This window comes from Cyprinodon variegatus, unplaced genomic scaffold (assembly GCF_000732505.1).
Source record: "Cyprinodon variegatus isolate N-32 unplaced genomic scaffold, C_variegatus-1.0 Scaffold51, whole genome shotgun sequence".
Lineage (NCBI taxonomy): Eukaryota > Metazoa > Chordata > Actinopteri > Cyprinodontiformes > Cyprinodontidae > Cyprinodon > Cyprinodon variegatus.
Genome location: NW_015150504.1, coordinates 1,425,658 through 1,441,497, shown reverse-complemented (window position 1 = coordinate 1,441,497; position 15,840 = coordinate 1,425,658). Strand labels below are relative to the sequence as shown.

The 15,840-nt window shown below is 38.2% G+C and overlaps 1 protein-coding gene across 4 annotated transcripts in view; it reads left to right on the top strand.

Annotated features, from left to right (window-relative positions):
• The window catches only part of LOC107082361 (3-oxoacyl-[acyl-carrier-protein] reductase, chloroplastic-like), a 30,023-nt gene extending 19,598 nt beyond the window's left edge, over positions 1 to 10,425 (top strand). For all 4 annotated transcript variants that reach the window (XM_015371020.1, XM_015371017.1, XM_015371021.1 and 1 more), the window contains exons 8-11: positions 63 to 271; positions 1,673 to 1,745; positions 8,081 to 8,198; positions 9,638 to 10,425. In XM_015371020.1, the coding sequence (XP_015226506.1) occupies positions 63 to 271; positions 1,673 to 1,745; positions 8,081 to 8,198; positions 9,638 to 9,833 (596 nt within the window). In that variant the 3' untranslated portion in view covers positions 9,834 to 10,425. The remainder of the gene's footprint in view (positions 1 to 62; positions 272 to 1,672; positions 1,746 to 8,080; positions 8,199 to 9,637) is intronic.
• Positions 10,426 to 15,840: the final 5,415 nt, after the last annotated feature.

Here is a 15,840-nt window from a genome sequence, read left to right as displayed (position 1 = left end):
AAGTTTCTTTATTGTTTATTTTTTATAAAAACCTAATATTTCTAAAATGTTCCCTTTTTCAGGGATCCACGGTATTCCCATCAAAGCTGACATCAGCAAGGCAGATGACGTGCAGCGGATGGTTGACACCATCGTCTCTAAATGGGGGACGATCCATATCGCCTGCAACAACGCCGGCATTAACAGGAATTCGGCCAGCGAAGACACCAGTTTAGAGGAGTGGGACCAGACCTTTAACGTCAACCTGAGAGGGACCTTTATGTGCTGCCAGGTGTGTGCAGTGACTTAGTTAACCTGGGTGGTTGCATCATGTCTTTAAAGCTCAAAATGTGACCAGAGGTAAACTGACTAAATATTTGGGCTTAGATGTCCAAACGGAGACATAGAAGTTCAGGTATTTTTATATCAATGTGGCTCAGAAAATGTGTAGGAACAGAGAACAGACAGCAGCCTCCACAATTTTTGTTGCCTAAGATGAATATATTTTAAAAACAATATCTTTAGATGTTTTTTTTATTTACATATCATGCCATCCACCTCACTGTATCTGTTGGCAAAGTAACTTTGCGTCCTCATAAAAACCTTGATATTCACAGTCCTGGATGTTTAAAACTTTTTGACTGCTTTTCCTGCTGTATAAATGTCCCATTTAAGATCAATAGGTATTTTCAAAGCAGTTTAGCTTAACTGATGAAGATTAACACACTTCTGACTTTCTTGCTTTACATATTTTCTTGTCTTTTTCATTTTGAAAAGGGGCTAAGAGAAACTAGCCATGTTCCAGGCCATACCTATATACCTGAGGGGTATTAACAGGAAGTCATAGAATATTTTTTAAATCCTAGTTGGGAAACTTGGGTTTCCAGGATTTTTTTTTTCCTAAACAGAAAAAAAGATGTAAAGGTTGGATGTCTGATACTTTCGGTGAGATTTTTCCACCTAATTAAAAGACAGATTTATTGCAGAACTTTACATGATTACCAGAACCAACACATAATTCATAATTGTTTAAAAGTATTAAGAAACTAAAGGCAAATGTATCAAATATGACATCACTATTGTTTAATAATAATCATGTTTTCCCCAGATGCAGGTTTCAGTATATAATCAGGGCAACATTAAAAATAAACAAGTGTAATGAGATTTATTCAGGGATGTTAAAGGTTTTAGAATTTTATTTTAAAGTCAATGACATAAATCTGATTTCAGTTTTTTTATTTTCAACATGCATATATTTTGAATATATGAATCTTAAAAAATTAACAATATGGGAAAATACATGGAGTTGGCATCAAGCTACATTGACATTTTAAAAAATTCTGGCTTCCAGTCTGTTTTAAGAAAAAAGCCAGTAGCTTTTGTTTCGGGACGTTTTTTAGCTAAAGAATAATATGAACAGGTGGGACACGCACACAGGTCAGGACAACATCAGAATTCCAGCCGTAAAATAAACATATATATATATATAAATATACACATGCTGAGTTCTGAAAAGTGAAACCACTGCTGAACATTTAAATCTACAACCTACAAATCTTCAGATCCTCCTCAGTGCATCACATTTGATCCTTCCTCCTGTAATAAACTACATGTTTTCCTGTTGATCTGTGCTGAGCCTGTCGGTGCAGCCTGTTGTAACAAGGTGTCTCCCCCTTCTGAATCCTTGCCTTAGGCGGCAGGTCGAGTGATGTTAAAGCAGGGATACGGAAAGATTATCAACACAGCCTCCATGGCCAGTCTAATAGGTGAGTAATGCTTCCATTCTCCTCTCTCCTTCTGGAACTACTTAAAGTCGGTATTTTAATCTTTCAATTTGGCGTGGGGCTTTGGACTGAGAAGAGGAAGAAGGAGACTGTACACATAAAACAAGGTAGAAAAGAGGTATTTGTTGCAGTTTTTTTTTTTTTTTCATCTGCAGGGTTCTTAACAGCCAATTTAGAACAGGATTAGGCATCTTTAACTCCAGCTCAGCTGTTCCGATGAGATGCATCCATCGCTGCTTATAGTAAGAAACACAAAGTGTTGTGATTGCGAGACTCGGAGGCAGTTTTGCATCATAATAAACATCCCCCTTTGTGGAGCTATGCAGAGGATGTGAAAGGCAACCTGAGGTCCAACTTGGGAGGGGAGGGTTCCTGTTCAGATGCAAGAAGAAAAAACACCAACCTGAGCCGGGGGCCTTGTTTGTGCAGCGGAAGACACTTTGAGAGTTTGGCAAGAGCCTAGTAAAAGTCGCACCTCTCCAACTGGTTACTCCAGAGCAGCAGCAACAGTTCATCTGCAGTATATTTGAATCGCCAGTAAAACAGCGTGCCATATGGGCCCCCGATCCCGACTGCAGGGGCAATCTGTAAAACAGAAGCATGCTGGTAAATAGAGGACGGCGTTAAGAAAATGATCAATTACTCGCATTACGTTCAGTCCTTCAGGAATTTACTTTATCACACTGGACATCTGTTATAATATTGTCATAATGTGTAATCAGAAGGGAGCCGTAACAACCAAGTAGAGGCTGGAAATGCAGCCATAAACGTCCAATTAAAATGCACAGTGACAGCTTTTTGTCCATCTGCTGGATAAAAGAGAGGGTGGGTGTGTGCCCTGCTAATGCCACACTCACACATATTCTGACCATCACAGCTTTATTCGTTTTTCCCTCAATCACCACTGGACAAGAAATATTTAATCAGCTGCAGAATTATTTTACAAACACCATTTTTATCCCACCTTGTTTGTTCCAGATTACAGTTTTGTTTATTCATTTCAAGCAAAGTTACTGCAAAAAACTGTTTTCAAATATATATATATATATACATTTTTTTTTTTTTTATCGGAAACTAGACAAAACATCCTAGCACAACGTGAATATAATTAAAGTTACCAGACCTACGCTCAAGTTTCTCTAAAACTATGCCATAATCTGAAAGGCCTGTTATTTAAATAGCACCTTTTCAAGCCAAGGAAATCCAAAGTGCTCTACACTACAATCAAACATTCTCACACTCATGGTGGCAAGCGACACGACAGCCACAGCTTCCCTAGGACACACTGAGAGTTGAGAGGCTGCTGTACACAAGCACCACCAGGACCTCTGAAATTCGTAGGCAATGCAGGCAAAATATCTTGCCCAGCGTCACAATGATGCAGGTAGATTGAGCTGGGGTTTGAACTGGTGACAGTTACAAGCTTCCACACCAGTAGCTCACTCTGTTTGCATACAAAGAATTTCTGATTTAGTAAACTTCAGTGTTTTCAGTATTCACCATAACACATGACTCAAGGTACAGGGAAGTCATTTCCCCAGCAGAGGTGTGGAAAGAAAGAGGAAATAAATGTGAAAAAGTCTAAATAATACTTAATTCCAAGATTGAAATGATATGAATAGGGCTGTGAGTATAATACGAATGTTGAGGTTCACTGCAACATGAGCCAAAGCTGCCAAGCTGATTGATACGGTAGTAAGTACCGCCAGCAGATGGCAACGGCATACAACAATTTTATGTCTGTCAATCACAACTGAGAGGTGTTCCATAAAACTGGCAGGCTTATTTGGCCACGGTCTGTTTATTTTGTTGTCATTTGGGTTTTATAAAGCTGGCTCTCACTAAGTATGACTTAGTCACTGTGGCAATTGACCCAGTGAACTTAGCCTGAATGGGACCAGTTTTAGGAGCCAACCAACTATGTGTCTTCTTTGTTGAATTCAACACCAGGGGAAACAGAAAGGAAATTAAAGACATAATTTGGTCCAAATGGAGTCATCAAAATGGCAAAAAGTAATAAACTACAGTCTCCATCCATTCATCCATCCATCCATACATCCATCCAGGTCACAGTCACATCTCCAGCAGTCTATGGGCGAAAGGCGGTGTACACCCTGGACAGGTCTAAAACAAATATCCTGTAGTGAACTATACACATTTGTTTTTGTCTACTTCAGTAAATATATTCACAATTATGGAATTTACAAATCATATATACAAAATATCTTTAATATGTTGTGTGTTTCACTTTGTGATCAAACTTTGCCCTAGTTCATAAAAGGCATCCTGTCCATTTATAGAAGAGGTCATGAAAAAGGGATCTGCTTTGAGAAGAGCACAGCATCCTGTTCCTTCAGGGATCAAATTTACACTTTGTCTTCACTGACATATCTGCATGAACATTACCAGATTTCTAGGGAAGGATTAATTGAATTGACTGCCCTTAATTCGGCCTCAGCTCCACCACTGAACAGCTTGTCTCATATTCTAACTGCAAAGTCTTTGTTAGGTCGCTTTTTATTTATTTACTGCAGCTGCAATATCACTATAGTAATTGGAATGTGAAAATATTGCACAGATTTCAAGTGCCTGAATCATTGTGTTACCTTTTTGATATAATATATTAACGTTAGCTTTACACTTTTGAATTAGTAATAATAATAATAATAATAGAACTTTTACTGAGCTCACATTGGAGAAATTTAGAGACCCAGAGTGGCAACTCTGTGGGAGTGGGGCTTGAAACCCAGAACCTCAGGATTCCAAGCTCTATGCCCTAACCACTAGGCCGCCACCACCAACAAAATTAGGTTTTATAATTTAGTTTTTATTTGTTGCAAGGTGAGTATCCCATCACTGGTGTCACCAAAAGAGTTAAAAAGAGGAAAACGGTGTTGATTTCTACATGATTGACTGCAAAGTTTGCTTTGTTGAATCTGTCTTGCATTAGGTACATTAATATGATTAGATATGGCAATATATATTTGTGTATTAGGTTCTAATAATAACAATAACAATAATATATATATTCCAATATAAAGCTAAGGGCTACAGTAGATTGTGTAAATTATGTTTGGTTCAAAGTTATATTGGGAAAAGTTCTCTCAAGACATTCCTCTCAAAAAAAGGGTTTTTTTGACTACTACATTCAAGTTGTAATTTTGCAACAATTACAAAACAAACTCTAGATAAAATGAAGGGCACATTTTCCACAATAACTACATATTTACATGCTGTAGACACTGTAATAAATACAGAAAATAATATGCAAAGCCTTTTACTTCAATCAGATAAATCCAGTCCAATAAATCGAGAGGATGATGCTCAAGCAAAAATCTGGAGGTTGTATGACTTCTAAACCTGAGGGCGGGCCTTGTTTACAAATGTAGGACCCAATAGCATTGCAAGACCAAACATGACCCAATGAGTATATTAATGTAGTTGAACCAAGAAAAACAATTAAAAGTCGTAATTCTGCAACAGTGGGTCTTACAGGATTAAACAAGACATTGTTCTTTAATTAGTTGATACTGGATCTGAAAACGTTATCTGGATGAGCACTTGAAGTAGGTTCCTTTTTTCTGACAAAAGCATATAGTTTTCTGGGTTATCTATGCACAACATGACAGGTTTATGGCAGGGACTTTTAAAAGTAAAAGCAGATTAGAAACAAAATCAGTGACATCTGTTATTCTGGAAAGGGTTGACAATTTGTTTGTGAGACTTTTGGGACCATTACCCACAGTGAGAGCCATTGTCTATGAATGGGGGAAGAAAACAAGGAGCAGTGCCAGAGATTCTTAGGTGTGCCTGATTTACCAAAATTACTCCAAATGAGCACTGCTGACTCATCCCCAAGATCGCAAAAGAAATTCAGGACAAACAACCCTAAACAGTTTATCTCAGCTTAAAGCTATTGGCTCCTTACGCCTCCAGGGCCCACCGAGACCAAATACGGCACTGCAGCCTTAACTGGCTGCAGTTTAGGTCAGAGCTCATGATTCTATCATACACATAACCTTGCATTTCAGACAGTGGATGCCATGCCAATAATCAAACAAGGTGGTGGTGGTGTGATGTCTAAAGTAGTTTTTTCCATTACATATGTGCTCAAAACTATGTTAATATTCGGCTAATTCTGAAAATGCAAGGTTTCGTAATTGTGGTATTTCCACTGAATAACAAATTCAAAATTGCGCGTGAATACGTTTGTCCATGCGACAACTGTGAAAGCAACATGGCAGCATTGGATACTGTATATCCATATTTTATCCACGGCTGTAGTGGGCCCCATCATCCTCCAAATATTTCCAGTCCTCTTCGTCTTTTTACCAGGCAGTTAGGTCCAGTTGCAGATCTCTTGTGATTGGGGGAAAAAAAGTGTTTCCATTGCAGTTCTGCAATATTTAAGAATTTTGATGACTGAAAAACAACCTCATTAAAAAACGTGTTTCTTTGAAATGCAGTCTTTCCATATAGGAAACTTATTTTCGTAATTACAATTTTTACAGTTTGATGGGTAATGGGAATGCAGCTAATGATCCAACGCACACAAGTAAGTCTTCTTATATAAAAAAAAAATGAAGGTCTGGACGGGCCTAGTCAAAGTGTCGACAGAGATTTGACTGAGAATGCTCTGATGACCTGAAACAAACTGTTGGCCAAAAATCCCCCTCTGTAGTTTAATACACACATTATTACGGTAATTATTACAAACGTCTTGGCCTCATTTGCTGCCAATGGTGAAACAACCTTTTAATAGGTTAAAGGTTAAGGGGGCCATTTCTTTTTCCAATTGCACCAAATTGGTTTGGCTTTATTTATTTTCTTCTCAATACATGAAATCATCATTTGGAAGCTATTTTGCTATTTGTTTAATGATCAGATGAATTTAAGAGTGATAAAATAGCAAAAACACAGAGTAACTGTGAGGAAGAAAATCATTTTTTGCAAACAGTTCTCTTACAAAAAAAAATCAAAACCTGTCTGTGTGTTGATCTTCATGACAGATTTGGGGCTCACTGCCATTCACCTCCACAGCTCAGCTGCATAGTAATATGCTCTACAATGGCAGCTTCATTCAGGGAGAAAAGTGCATCATTTGAACTTCTTATCTACTCAGAAGAATTCAAAATGTAAAGGCCTGCCTGATAAAAAGCATGTTTTCTCCCACTAGAAATGGGCAATAAGTAGCAGGGTGAATGTTAAAGAGGGCTTTGGAGAAGGCCTCCTTTTCCCTTCTTCAGGGGATTACTGCTCTTTAAGTCGGCAAAAACATCAATGCAGGTTTATTTAAAAGGATGAAGGAATTTTCTGAATGGTATTTTGGGGCCGTATCATCGGGTCTTGAGTGGGGATTAGTGCTGTTAGGCATTTTGAGCTCTGTTTCCTGTCCTGATAAGTTGGATTTCATCTTCAATCTGCGTGTAAGCCGTGGGCTCTGCTCCTCCTTGCCTGCCTCTGAGGTTCTAGCCTGGCCTCATCCGGCCCAAACCAAACCCGCTACTTCTATACCTTCCACAATTTGTGCAATCCAGCTCAGCTCTGCTCACAGCTCCTCTGTTGTCATCCTCCATTTATTTCTTCACACTTTCTAACTCATCTTTTATCATGCACATTTTTAACTGAGCATTGTATGCTGAATTCACCAGCTCCCTATTCCCAAAGATGTTTTTTATTTATTTTTTTTTTTTACCCCTTCGCAGCTGGCTGGTATTTATCATCCCGGGTTCACACGGAAACCATTTGGCAGTTGGATCTGCGGGTGATGAGGTTAACTACTAAAGTTGTATGTAACTTGGAGCCTTCGTTGTGATGATTAATCAACCAGCAGAAAATGAGCCCCTGTCCCGGCATCCCATGCAGTGTGCAGCATCTGTGATGGTCAGGGCAAACAAATGGCTTTCTGCTTTTGTTCCTGAGGACGGAGCATAACTGGGCATTATGGGCTATTAATTTTACATGACTTCATCTGCAGAGTCCCCACCAGCAAATGGAAGAGCACCAACCTGCATACTGTAATGTACAGCAGAACTGCTCACTTGAGGGGAAAATTATTTTTAAAATGAAAATTCGCGCGTTTGTTGAAAAATAAATTGATTATGAAACTAAGAACCAATCCCTACTAAAATACAGTAAGCTTGCCCTAATGTTTTGGATGTGTTAGATCGGCAACAATGTTTCTTTAAAGTTATCTTGCATGTGTGTGTGTGTGTGTGTGTGTGTATATATATATATATATATATATATATATATATATATATATATATATATATACATACGAATGTTTACCAAATAAACTTCTCTTTCCTCTCCAGTTCCCCATCCTCAGAAGCAGCTTTCCTACAACACCTCCAAGGCAGGAGTGGTCAAGATGACTCAGACTTTAGGAACCGAATGGATCGACAGAGGCGTTCGTGTCAACTGCATTTCTCCGTGAGTCTTTGCTTTTATGTAGGAACAAAATTTTTCACCTTTATGATTGTCATGAGGAAGCAAGCAGCTAAACGAGGCAGTGATTAGCGTGTTTGCTTTCAGAGGAGAGCGCTCGCTTTGAGAGCGAGGCGCTAATTTATGTCTGCGCACAATGCTTCAGTGCTTAATTAGATGACATCTTAAGGGACGAATCAACCGAGCACTTGCTCTAATTGTTCTGTACAATTAGGGAATCAGATTTGCAACTTTGCTCAAAACTGAACTGCAACAAAGCCGTCTTGTTTATATCTATGTGCACGTTTGAAAAGGTGGAATAAAGCAGAGAACACATGAGGGGCTTTCTGTGTTAGCGTGTTAAAGTGGAAGGGTGAGGAGGGGCTTGATGGTAAGTGGGGCCTTCTTTAGCCCCAGCCATCCCAGAGTAAATCCATCCACCATCTCTGGGCCGAACCAGGCCCAGTCAGATCCAGAACTAAGCCCTCGCACAGGTGTGTCCAACTTTATTTATCATGTGCTTGTTTGCTTATTTTAATTAGCACAGAAGCCATTCTGTCTCTCTAACCTCTCCCTCCCCACCCTCTTGCTAACAGGGTGTCTCAATGGGCCGCTGATTTCTTTGAAGTGACGTTCGGTAAATATGCATAAAAAAGGGACACAATTAGCGCTGGCGAGGTTGACTGGAGCCTGATTCCATTGGCAACTTTAGCCGCAGCGGTGATAAGCTGCATTATCTAGAAAATTGGCTGAGGGAAAACAGCACCTCTGATTGCCAGGAAAGGTTCCAGATAACAGGGCGGCTGAAGAGAAATATAATTGAGGTGGAATATGTTAACCAGGGTGTCACACATGCTCCTTGGAAGCGCTAATTTAGCAAAATGTTGGAATTCTATATCAAGGCGACGGGATGGATTGAACAATGATTCGGGCATAATGGCTTTAGTCACTGTCACGGTGATTACGCTGGGAGTCAGGAGTCGCCTCATATCGAGTGGAGATGGGTATGTTGACATGTTTATTTACAATACATTTCAGATGAAAGCTCTGTGATATGCAAATTTAGATGGTGGATGTCTAGTATTTTTGTTCTGGTAAATTGTAGCTAAAAAGAAGCTAAAAGCTCAGTTTCAGATGGAAAATGTAAGCCTAAGCACGAGGGAGCCGAACACAGTGAGTAGATGGCTGTGAGGAAAATTACACCAGACGTCTCCCCATACCTGTGGGCTTCTCCAGGGATAAGCCAGTCAATAAAGGGCCTCCAGCCCCACAGTAAATATCAGAGATGCCATGTCAAGGCCGTTCTTCGTGGGATAATTGGTTTTATTTGTGTCACCGAAGTGGTGCCTCTGAAACAACGCTGTCACTCCTGGCTCTGCGCCGTGATGCCTTCTGATTTCATTTAATTTTTTTTTCTTCTTCTCTCTCTCGCTTCTCTTTTTCAGGGGGATTGTTGACACCCCTCTCATCCACTCTGAGGATCTGAGGCCTCTGGTGCAGCGCTGGCTGTCAGATATCCCTGCTGGTAGACTGGCTCAAGTGACAGACCTGCAAGCCGCAGTGGTCTACTTGGCATCTGACGTCTCTGACTACATGACAGGGCATAACTTAGTCATAGAGGGTGGGCAAAGTCTGTGGTAGAAGGCAGGACATGAAGACATTTTTTTTCTCTCCTTTCACTCTCAAAGTTAGACTCAGAAATATGAAGTTTTACAAAACGATACTTCCCTGTTTAGTTTGGCCTTACTTAATTATTCAATTGTTTTCACTCTCTTTATTACATTACAACCAAAATTTTGTATTTTATTGAGATTCTATGGGAAATAATTTCAATAGAAAAATATTGTAGCCTTCTTGTATTTCATCCACTTGAATCTGGCATCACTCAAGTTGGTTAAATTATATGTAAAGACAAACGGGTCAACAATTCAGAAAAATCCAAGAACTTAAATCTGGTAGTAGAATTTGTCAAGAGATATCCTGCTTCCAAGAATGCAAACCCAAGCACACAGGCTGAGCTGCTATGCTATCCAATTTCTTGAAGGTGAAGGTGAAACATCCCAGTTTAAAGCAGACTTTTGCAGCCTCTTGGATTGCCCTTGCGTTGTATCTCACAATGGCCAAATCAAACTTGAGACCTAAAATCTGTTAGGATTTTTTCTCAAGAGGTATGTAACCAGAAGGATGTGCAGCCACAACTGCAGAAACATATTTCACTTTAATTTTTATTACTGAAAAAAATTCAAATTATTTATGACATCCCATCCAACTCACAGCCATGCTCTATTTTGTTTACATGTAATAAATAAAATCCAAGCAAAAAATATTTAAATTAATGATTGTGGCAGACATACTAAAATGTAAAACAGCTGAGATGTTTCTGTGATGCAGGTCTTAGTTGTATTTTTTTCCCTGTAATCTGTATCAGAGGATTGAGTGACACCATCTTAATGACTATAGTTGTGGTAAACACCTTTAATCATACCTATGAAATCAGCAGGTTTAGATTATTTTTAAAGGTAGCCCAAAAAATAAGCATGATATAAAGTGGAGCTGTAACACACAATGGAGGCATTTCTAGCAGTGAAACCTGAAAATAAAAGTTGCTTTGTAAACTGATTCTGTGTCTGCTTTAGAAGCAAATGATTGTCTGTGATTTAGTTCTTTAAATCCAGGAAAAATGATGGGTACATGGGTTTTTTGTACCCGGTTCCCATATCAACCCCAGTGCTCCCTTTTGGCTCAGGATTCATGTGTCTCATCCTGTTTGTGCTTTCAGCACCCACCTCTCTCTCTCTGGCTCCATCTTACCTCAGGTTCCCCACAAGTGGTCCTTTCGTGCACCATGTTAATTGCTCCATTAACTGTTTGTGTGCTGTACCAAAAAAAAAAAAACACTCAAATGTTGGGTCATCCAAGGACGAAACCCCGGCTGCTGCAATTATATGAAAAATAGTGGCCAATTAGTGCTCTTTTGCATTGTTGACACCGTTGGTGTTTATGTGAGCGACTTCAGGTTCTCGCTGGTAGTGGCCGCTCTCAGATTTACATAATTGGGGGATTGGTCATTAATGGGACTAGCGTGTGAGAGGATCCCATTAAGATATGGAGAGAGATCTGATCTCACTCCACAGCTCTGTGCTATTTATCTCTGGCTGGACTGGCAATGCTGGCAATTATTAGGTTTCTTATCCTTTCATTTTTTTCTTTTCTTTTTTGGTAAAATACCAAACTTTGTCCCAGCATGGGCTCAAGACTGCAGATTTTGATCTCAGTAGATTTCTGTGCTGTTTTGTTGTGTCACCACTGAGGGGCAGCAGTAAGTCAAGCAGCTGTAGCACTCTGACAGTTATTGGAAGAGATCATATTATTTGCCCTCATACTCTATACGGTTAAAACTGATCCCCTTTTTTGCAGGTGGAGATTATCACCAGTTTAGGCAAATAAATACCAACTTGTGTGAGTGAAGTAGGGTTTTAAACTTCAGCTATGTTTAGAATAAAGTAAAAACCTAATGATTGAGTGTGAATCCAGTAATATTGACTTAAAATGGTCTGAAAAACAATTAGGGTTTTAAAAGCAATAGATTAAGCATTTTCGGCATTTTAAATGTTTCATTACACTCTTTTTGATAGAGGAGAACGATAAACTGACTTAGCAAAAGGAGCAACTTTCATATTAATATTTTAGTTGTTAGGGGGAGGGGGGGTATAAGATACCATAGCCTTTGAGAAAAAGTATTCCCCCCCACCCCAAAAATAAAAACTGGAAGTGGCACTTTTTTCACCAATCATGCCATCAAGCAAAATGTAATTACATTTTTTTGCAAGAAGTTGTTCATTGTATGCTATAGAATTGCTTTAATTCAAGTTAAGCTTAACTGTCATGTTTTGTGTGAGCTTTCCGACTGAATTACTGCAAAAATTTGTTTAGAGTAGCTGACATTTAGATTACCAAATAAAGGCAAAACAGGAAAAAAATATCTACATACAAATCAATCCTTTACACTGAAGCCTTAAGAGGTTAGCTCATAAGGAACCAAATTTCATTTAAAATCTACTTTTCAGGACCGGGACACCCCTAGGCTTAATGCAAACACAATGCATCAGTAGCCTCCCATCAAAGAGATGCAAAGCAGCCTTTACAAACTTCCAGCACTTAACTGTAATTTTTCACCCAGTTATTTTGCCCACCTTCATTTAGTCAAAGTATCTAAACTGTTGTTTTGCCGTCATGTTTTGCACCACATTAACCCCTTTCACAGCCCCATCAGGAGAGGTCTTGTTTTGCTTTCCAACTGCTGCCAAAAGAGCCAAATCTGTAATTTGAGCGGCAACACATGATCTCTTGAATGCAATAACCCGCTACACGAGGTGTAAGTGATCTTGAATCCATTATTTATCACCTCCTTTCGATGCCATTATGCTGAAGAGTGGGACCCTGTTGTACAAAGTGCTGTTGTGCTAAACAGATCGGCAGCAGGAAAAGGGCACTTGCACCCTCACTCTTCAGCTCAACTTTGATTAATGCTCTGCTCTGTCTCGGCATGAGACGTTTTACAGTGGTGGCCGGGAGGAGGGAGACCTGGGTCGATGCTGAACAACATCATAAGGCCGTATGTGTCTGGGTGACAGGGAGACCCAAGGGTTTATGGATGACATATTAACATTTGACAACACCAATAGAGTTAATAGATGGATTAAGGCGTTCTTTTACGTATCCGCTCAGCTAAGTGTTTCAAGATGAAATGTTATCCTCTTATAAATTGTGCTGCACCTGCTGATACTATCATCAGAGGTAGAACTGTGCACAGCCAAAGAGAGAGAAAATGTCAACTTCTTTATTGTGAGGAGTGAGTCAAATTCGGAACTTAAATTCTTTATTAGGAGAGTTTTATTTGCATAACATGAAAAATCCTTATTTCTTTTTTGGGTTGTATTTTATTAAAAAGTGTATTACACTTATTTTATTGTTGAAAACTGTTTATTTATTTAATTAAAGGTGGATAATCAGGTCCAAAGCCTGCGGTGAAATCAGTTCTAACCATTTTCATTTCCTGCTCTACAACACAGACTAATCACCTGGTTAAGTGAACAGGATGAAGGAAAACAAGACATGTTTTTTTACTTTCTGGAGCTGGATTATCCAATTATGGATTTAATAGACAGTAAGTGACTCAATAAATGTTCTGTGGGTTTTAGAAATTAAAGATTTTCCAACATACAGTTCAAATATCTCATTTTGATTAAATGATTAAGTAGATTAAGGTATTTTGGGGTTGTTAAGTGAACTTACAAAAAAAGCAATAATTAGATTACACTGAAATTAAACTTCTTTGCCAACGTGAGAAGCCCTACTCACACATACATTAGCATAACCAGCCATTGGCTTACAGTAAGTCAGACTGGGAAAGCGGAAAACTTTCCTCTCTAAATGGACAGGACCAATTAATGCGCGGGAGGCAGGTCCATAATGCAACAGCTCTTTTCTGTAACCATAACAATGACAATTTTTGTAGCTGCATTGGAGTAATGTTTTCATAATGTCCTTTATTGTGTCCTAAAGAACTGTTTATACTTGTTCAAATTTTATCTACTAGCTACTGTGAGATTTAGGTTCACATCCGTAATTATCCACCGACTATGTTAGTCCCCCTTTTGATGTGTAACTCTACTTGTTCCTATTCAGTCTAAAATATGCTGTCTACAGAGTAAGCCAGGCTAACTAACACCACCTCCATGGTGTGGGCGGCATGATACTATGGGGATACTTCAATAGGGACAGTGCAGTTGCTCTGAATTGATAAGGTTGAGCTAAATACAGGATAATCCTGAAGGAAAACTAGTTAAAGGCTGCAAAATAAAGTGGATGCCTCCATCTCACAGAACAAATATGGTATATATTCATTTATATAATCCAAACGAGAGCCTATAGGAAGATATTAAAATATCAACTTCATGGAATCTGACTCAGCTGCAATTTTTCTTTCAAACAAAAAGGGCAAATTTGTCTTTTCTAAATCCAAAGCCTGAAAACAATATATGTGATAGACTTGCAGCTATAATTGCAGTGAAAGTGAAATGCAAACTACATTAGTTTGACTATTTTTTGCAAAGAATGTTAAAAACCAATCGTCATATTTTAAATACAAATAATGTTTTTCTCTGTTACAGTTATGGGCTTTTTGGAGTGAAATGCAAGTTTATGGTTTAAATGTCAAATACTTGTGAATGTTTAAGGGTATATAAGCATTTGGTGTTCGCATTAGATACCAAGCATGACAGGACACCCTAGCATTTTGAGAAACCAGTTACAAGAATTACTTTTTTTTTTTTTAAATGTCAATTTCTACATTCAATGACAAGAAATCTATATTTTACCATCCATGCAGACTATAAAAACAATTTATTTTTTGCTGCACAGTATGGGGATTGCTACGTATTCAATGGTCTGATTGTTTAAAGTTTACTCATTCGATTGCCCGAATGGTTACACTGTGGTTTAGGTTTAGTGATACTGTGTTGTTTATCTCAACTCCAGAATTAGATACTGCTTTTTAAATAAAATTCTCCTTATTCTTTTTTCCTACAGTCAGCTTTTTGGGGAAACTTATTTTTTAACAGTCTGAGCAATTTCTGCTAAACAGTGAAGTGATATTCACCTAAAAGATTAAACTCATATGTTTGCCATCTAAATATTTATTCTTTTGTTGTTCTCCAAAATTGTGCATTGTTATGAAATTTGTACAGCATCATCTTATGCTCTTTGAATGTATCAGGATGAGGTCAAATGTGTACAACCAATTTTACAACAAGTCATTTGAAATAAACTGCAAAGGAGTTTCAGAGAATTGATTCCACTTTTATATCAGAACTTAGATGTTTAAATGACCCTGATTAGGAGATGGCAAATTTTTAAATTTGCTAAACTTAATTAGAAATTAAAGCAATTGTATTTCTCATCTTTTTTTATGTTCAGACTTCATAGTAACATACCCGCCATCATAGAATGGATAATACTATGTGTGACTAATTTAATTACCTAACTGTTAGTAGTAGAAAATAAAGCCTAACAGTACATTCTATAGGTATGGCAGCCATTTTGTATTTAAAAAGGAGGGCTATAAAGTTGGGTTCAACCTTAAAAAAACGTTGGTTTAACATTGGTTTCCCTTATTGAATAAGATTGCTTTAACTGTTGCATGAACCAATTGGTAATACATGCAAAATCTCTTAAAACCAGGTTAGCGTTTATGTTTCATTAAGGATAGATTTAAAACTGAACTACTTTGTGAGGTTATAGCTTTTAGCAGATCAGAAACAAAAGATGTCAAAATTTAAAGTTTAAATGAAAGCTTTATGCATTGTTTGAAGTTATATTTAGAATATGCAGACATTTCTTTAAACCACATTTTGTTTTATACTTTTTGAAGTGCAAATGCTGCTCTCTTCAATGTTTTTGTTTTTTCGGTATTTACAAGAAAAATGTCCTTTATGAAAACCTGTGCAATTAAGCATATGGACTATTAGCTCTTTGTTTCACTTCAATCACGCAGGTTGCATCAAATTTGATACGTCCTTTGTGTTCTTTTGTTATTGTGCACGTGAATATGTGTTGTGCTTGACTCGCTGAAGGCCCTGGATCGTTG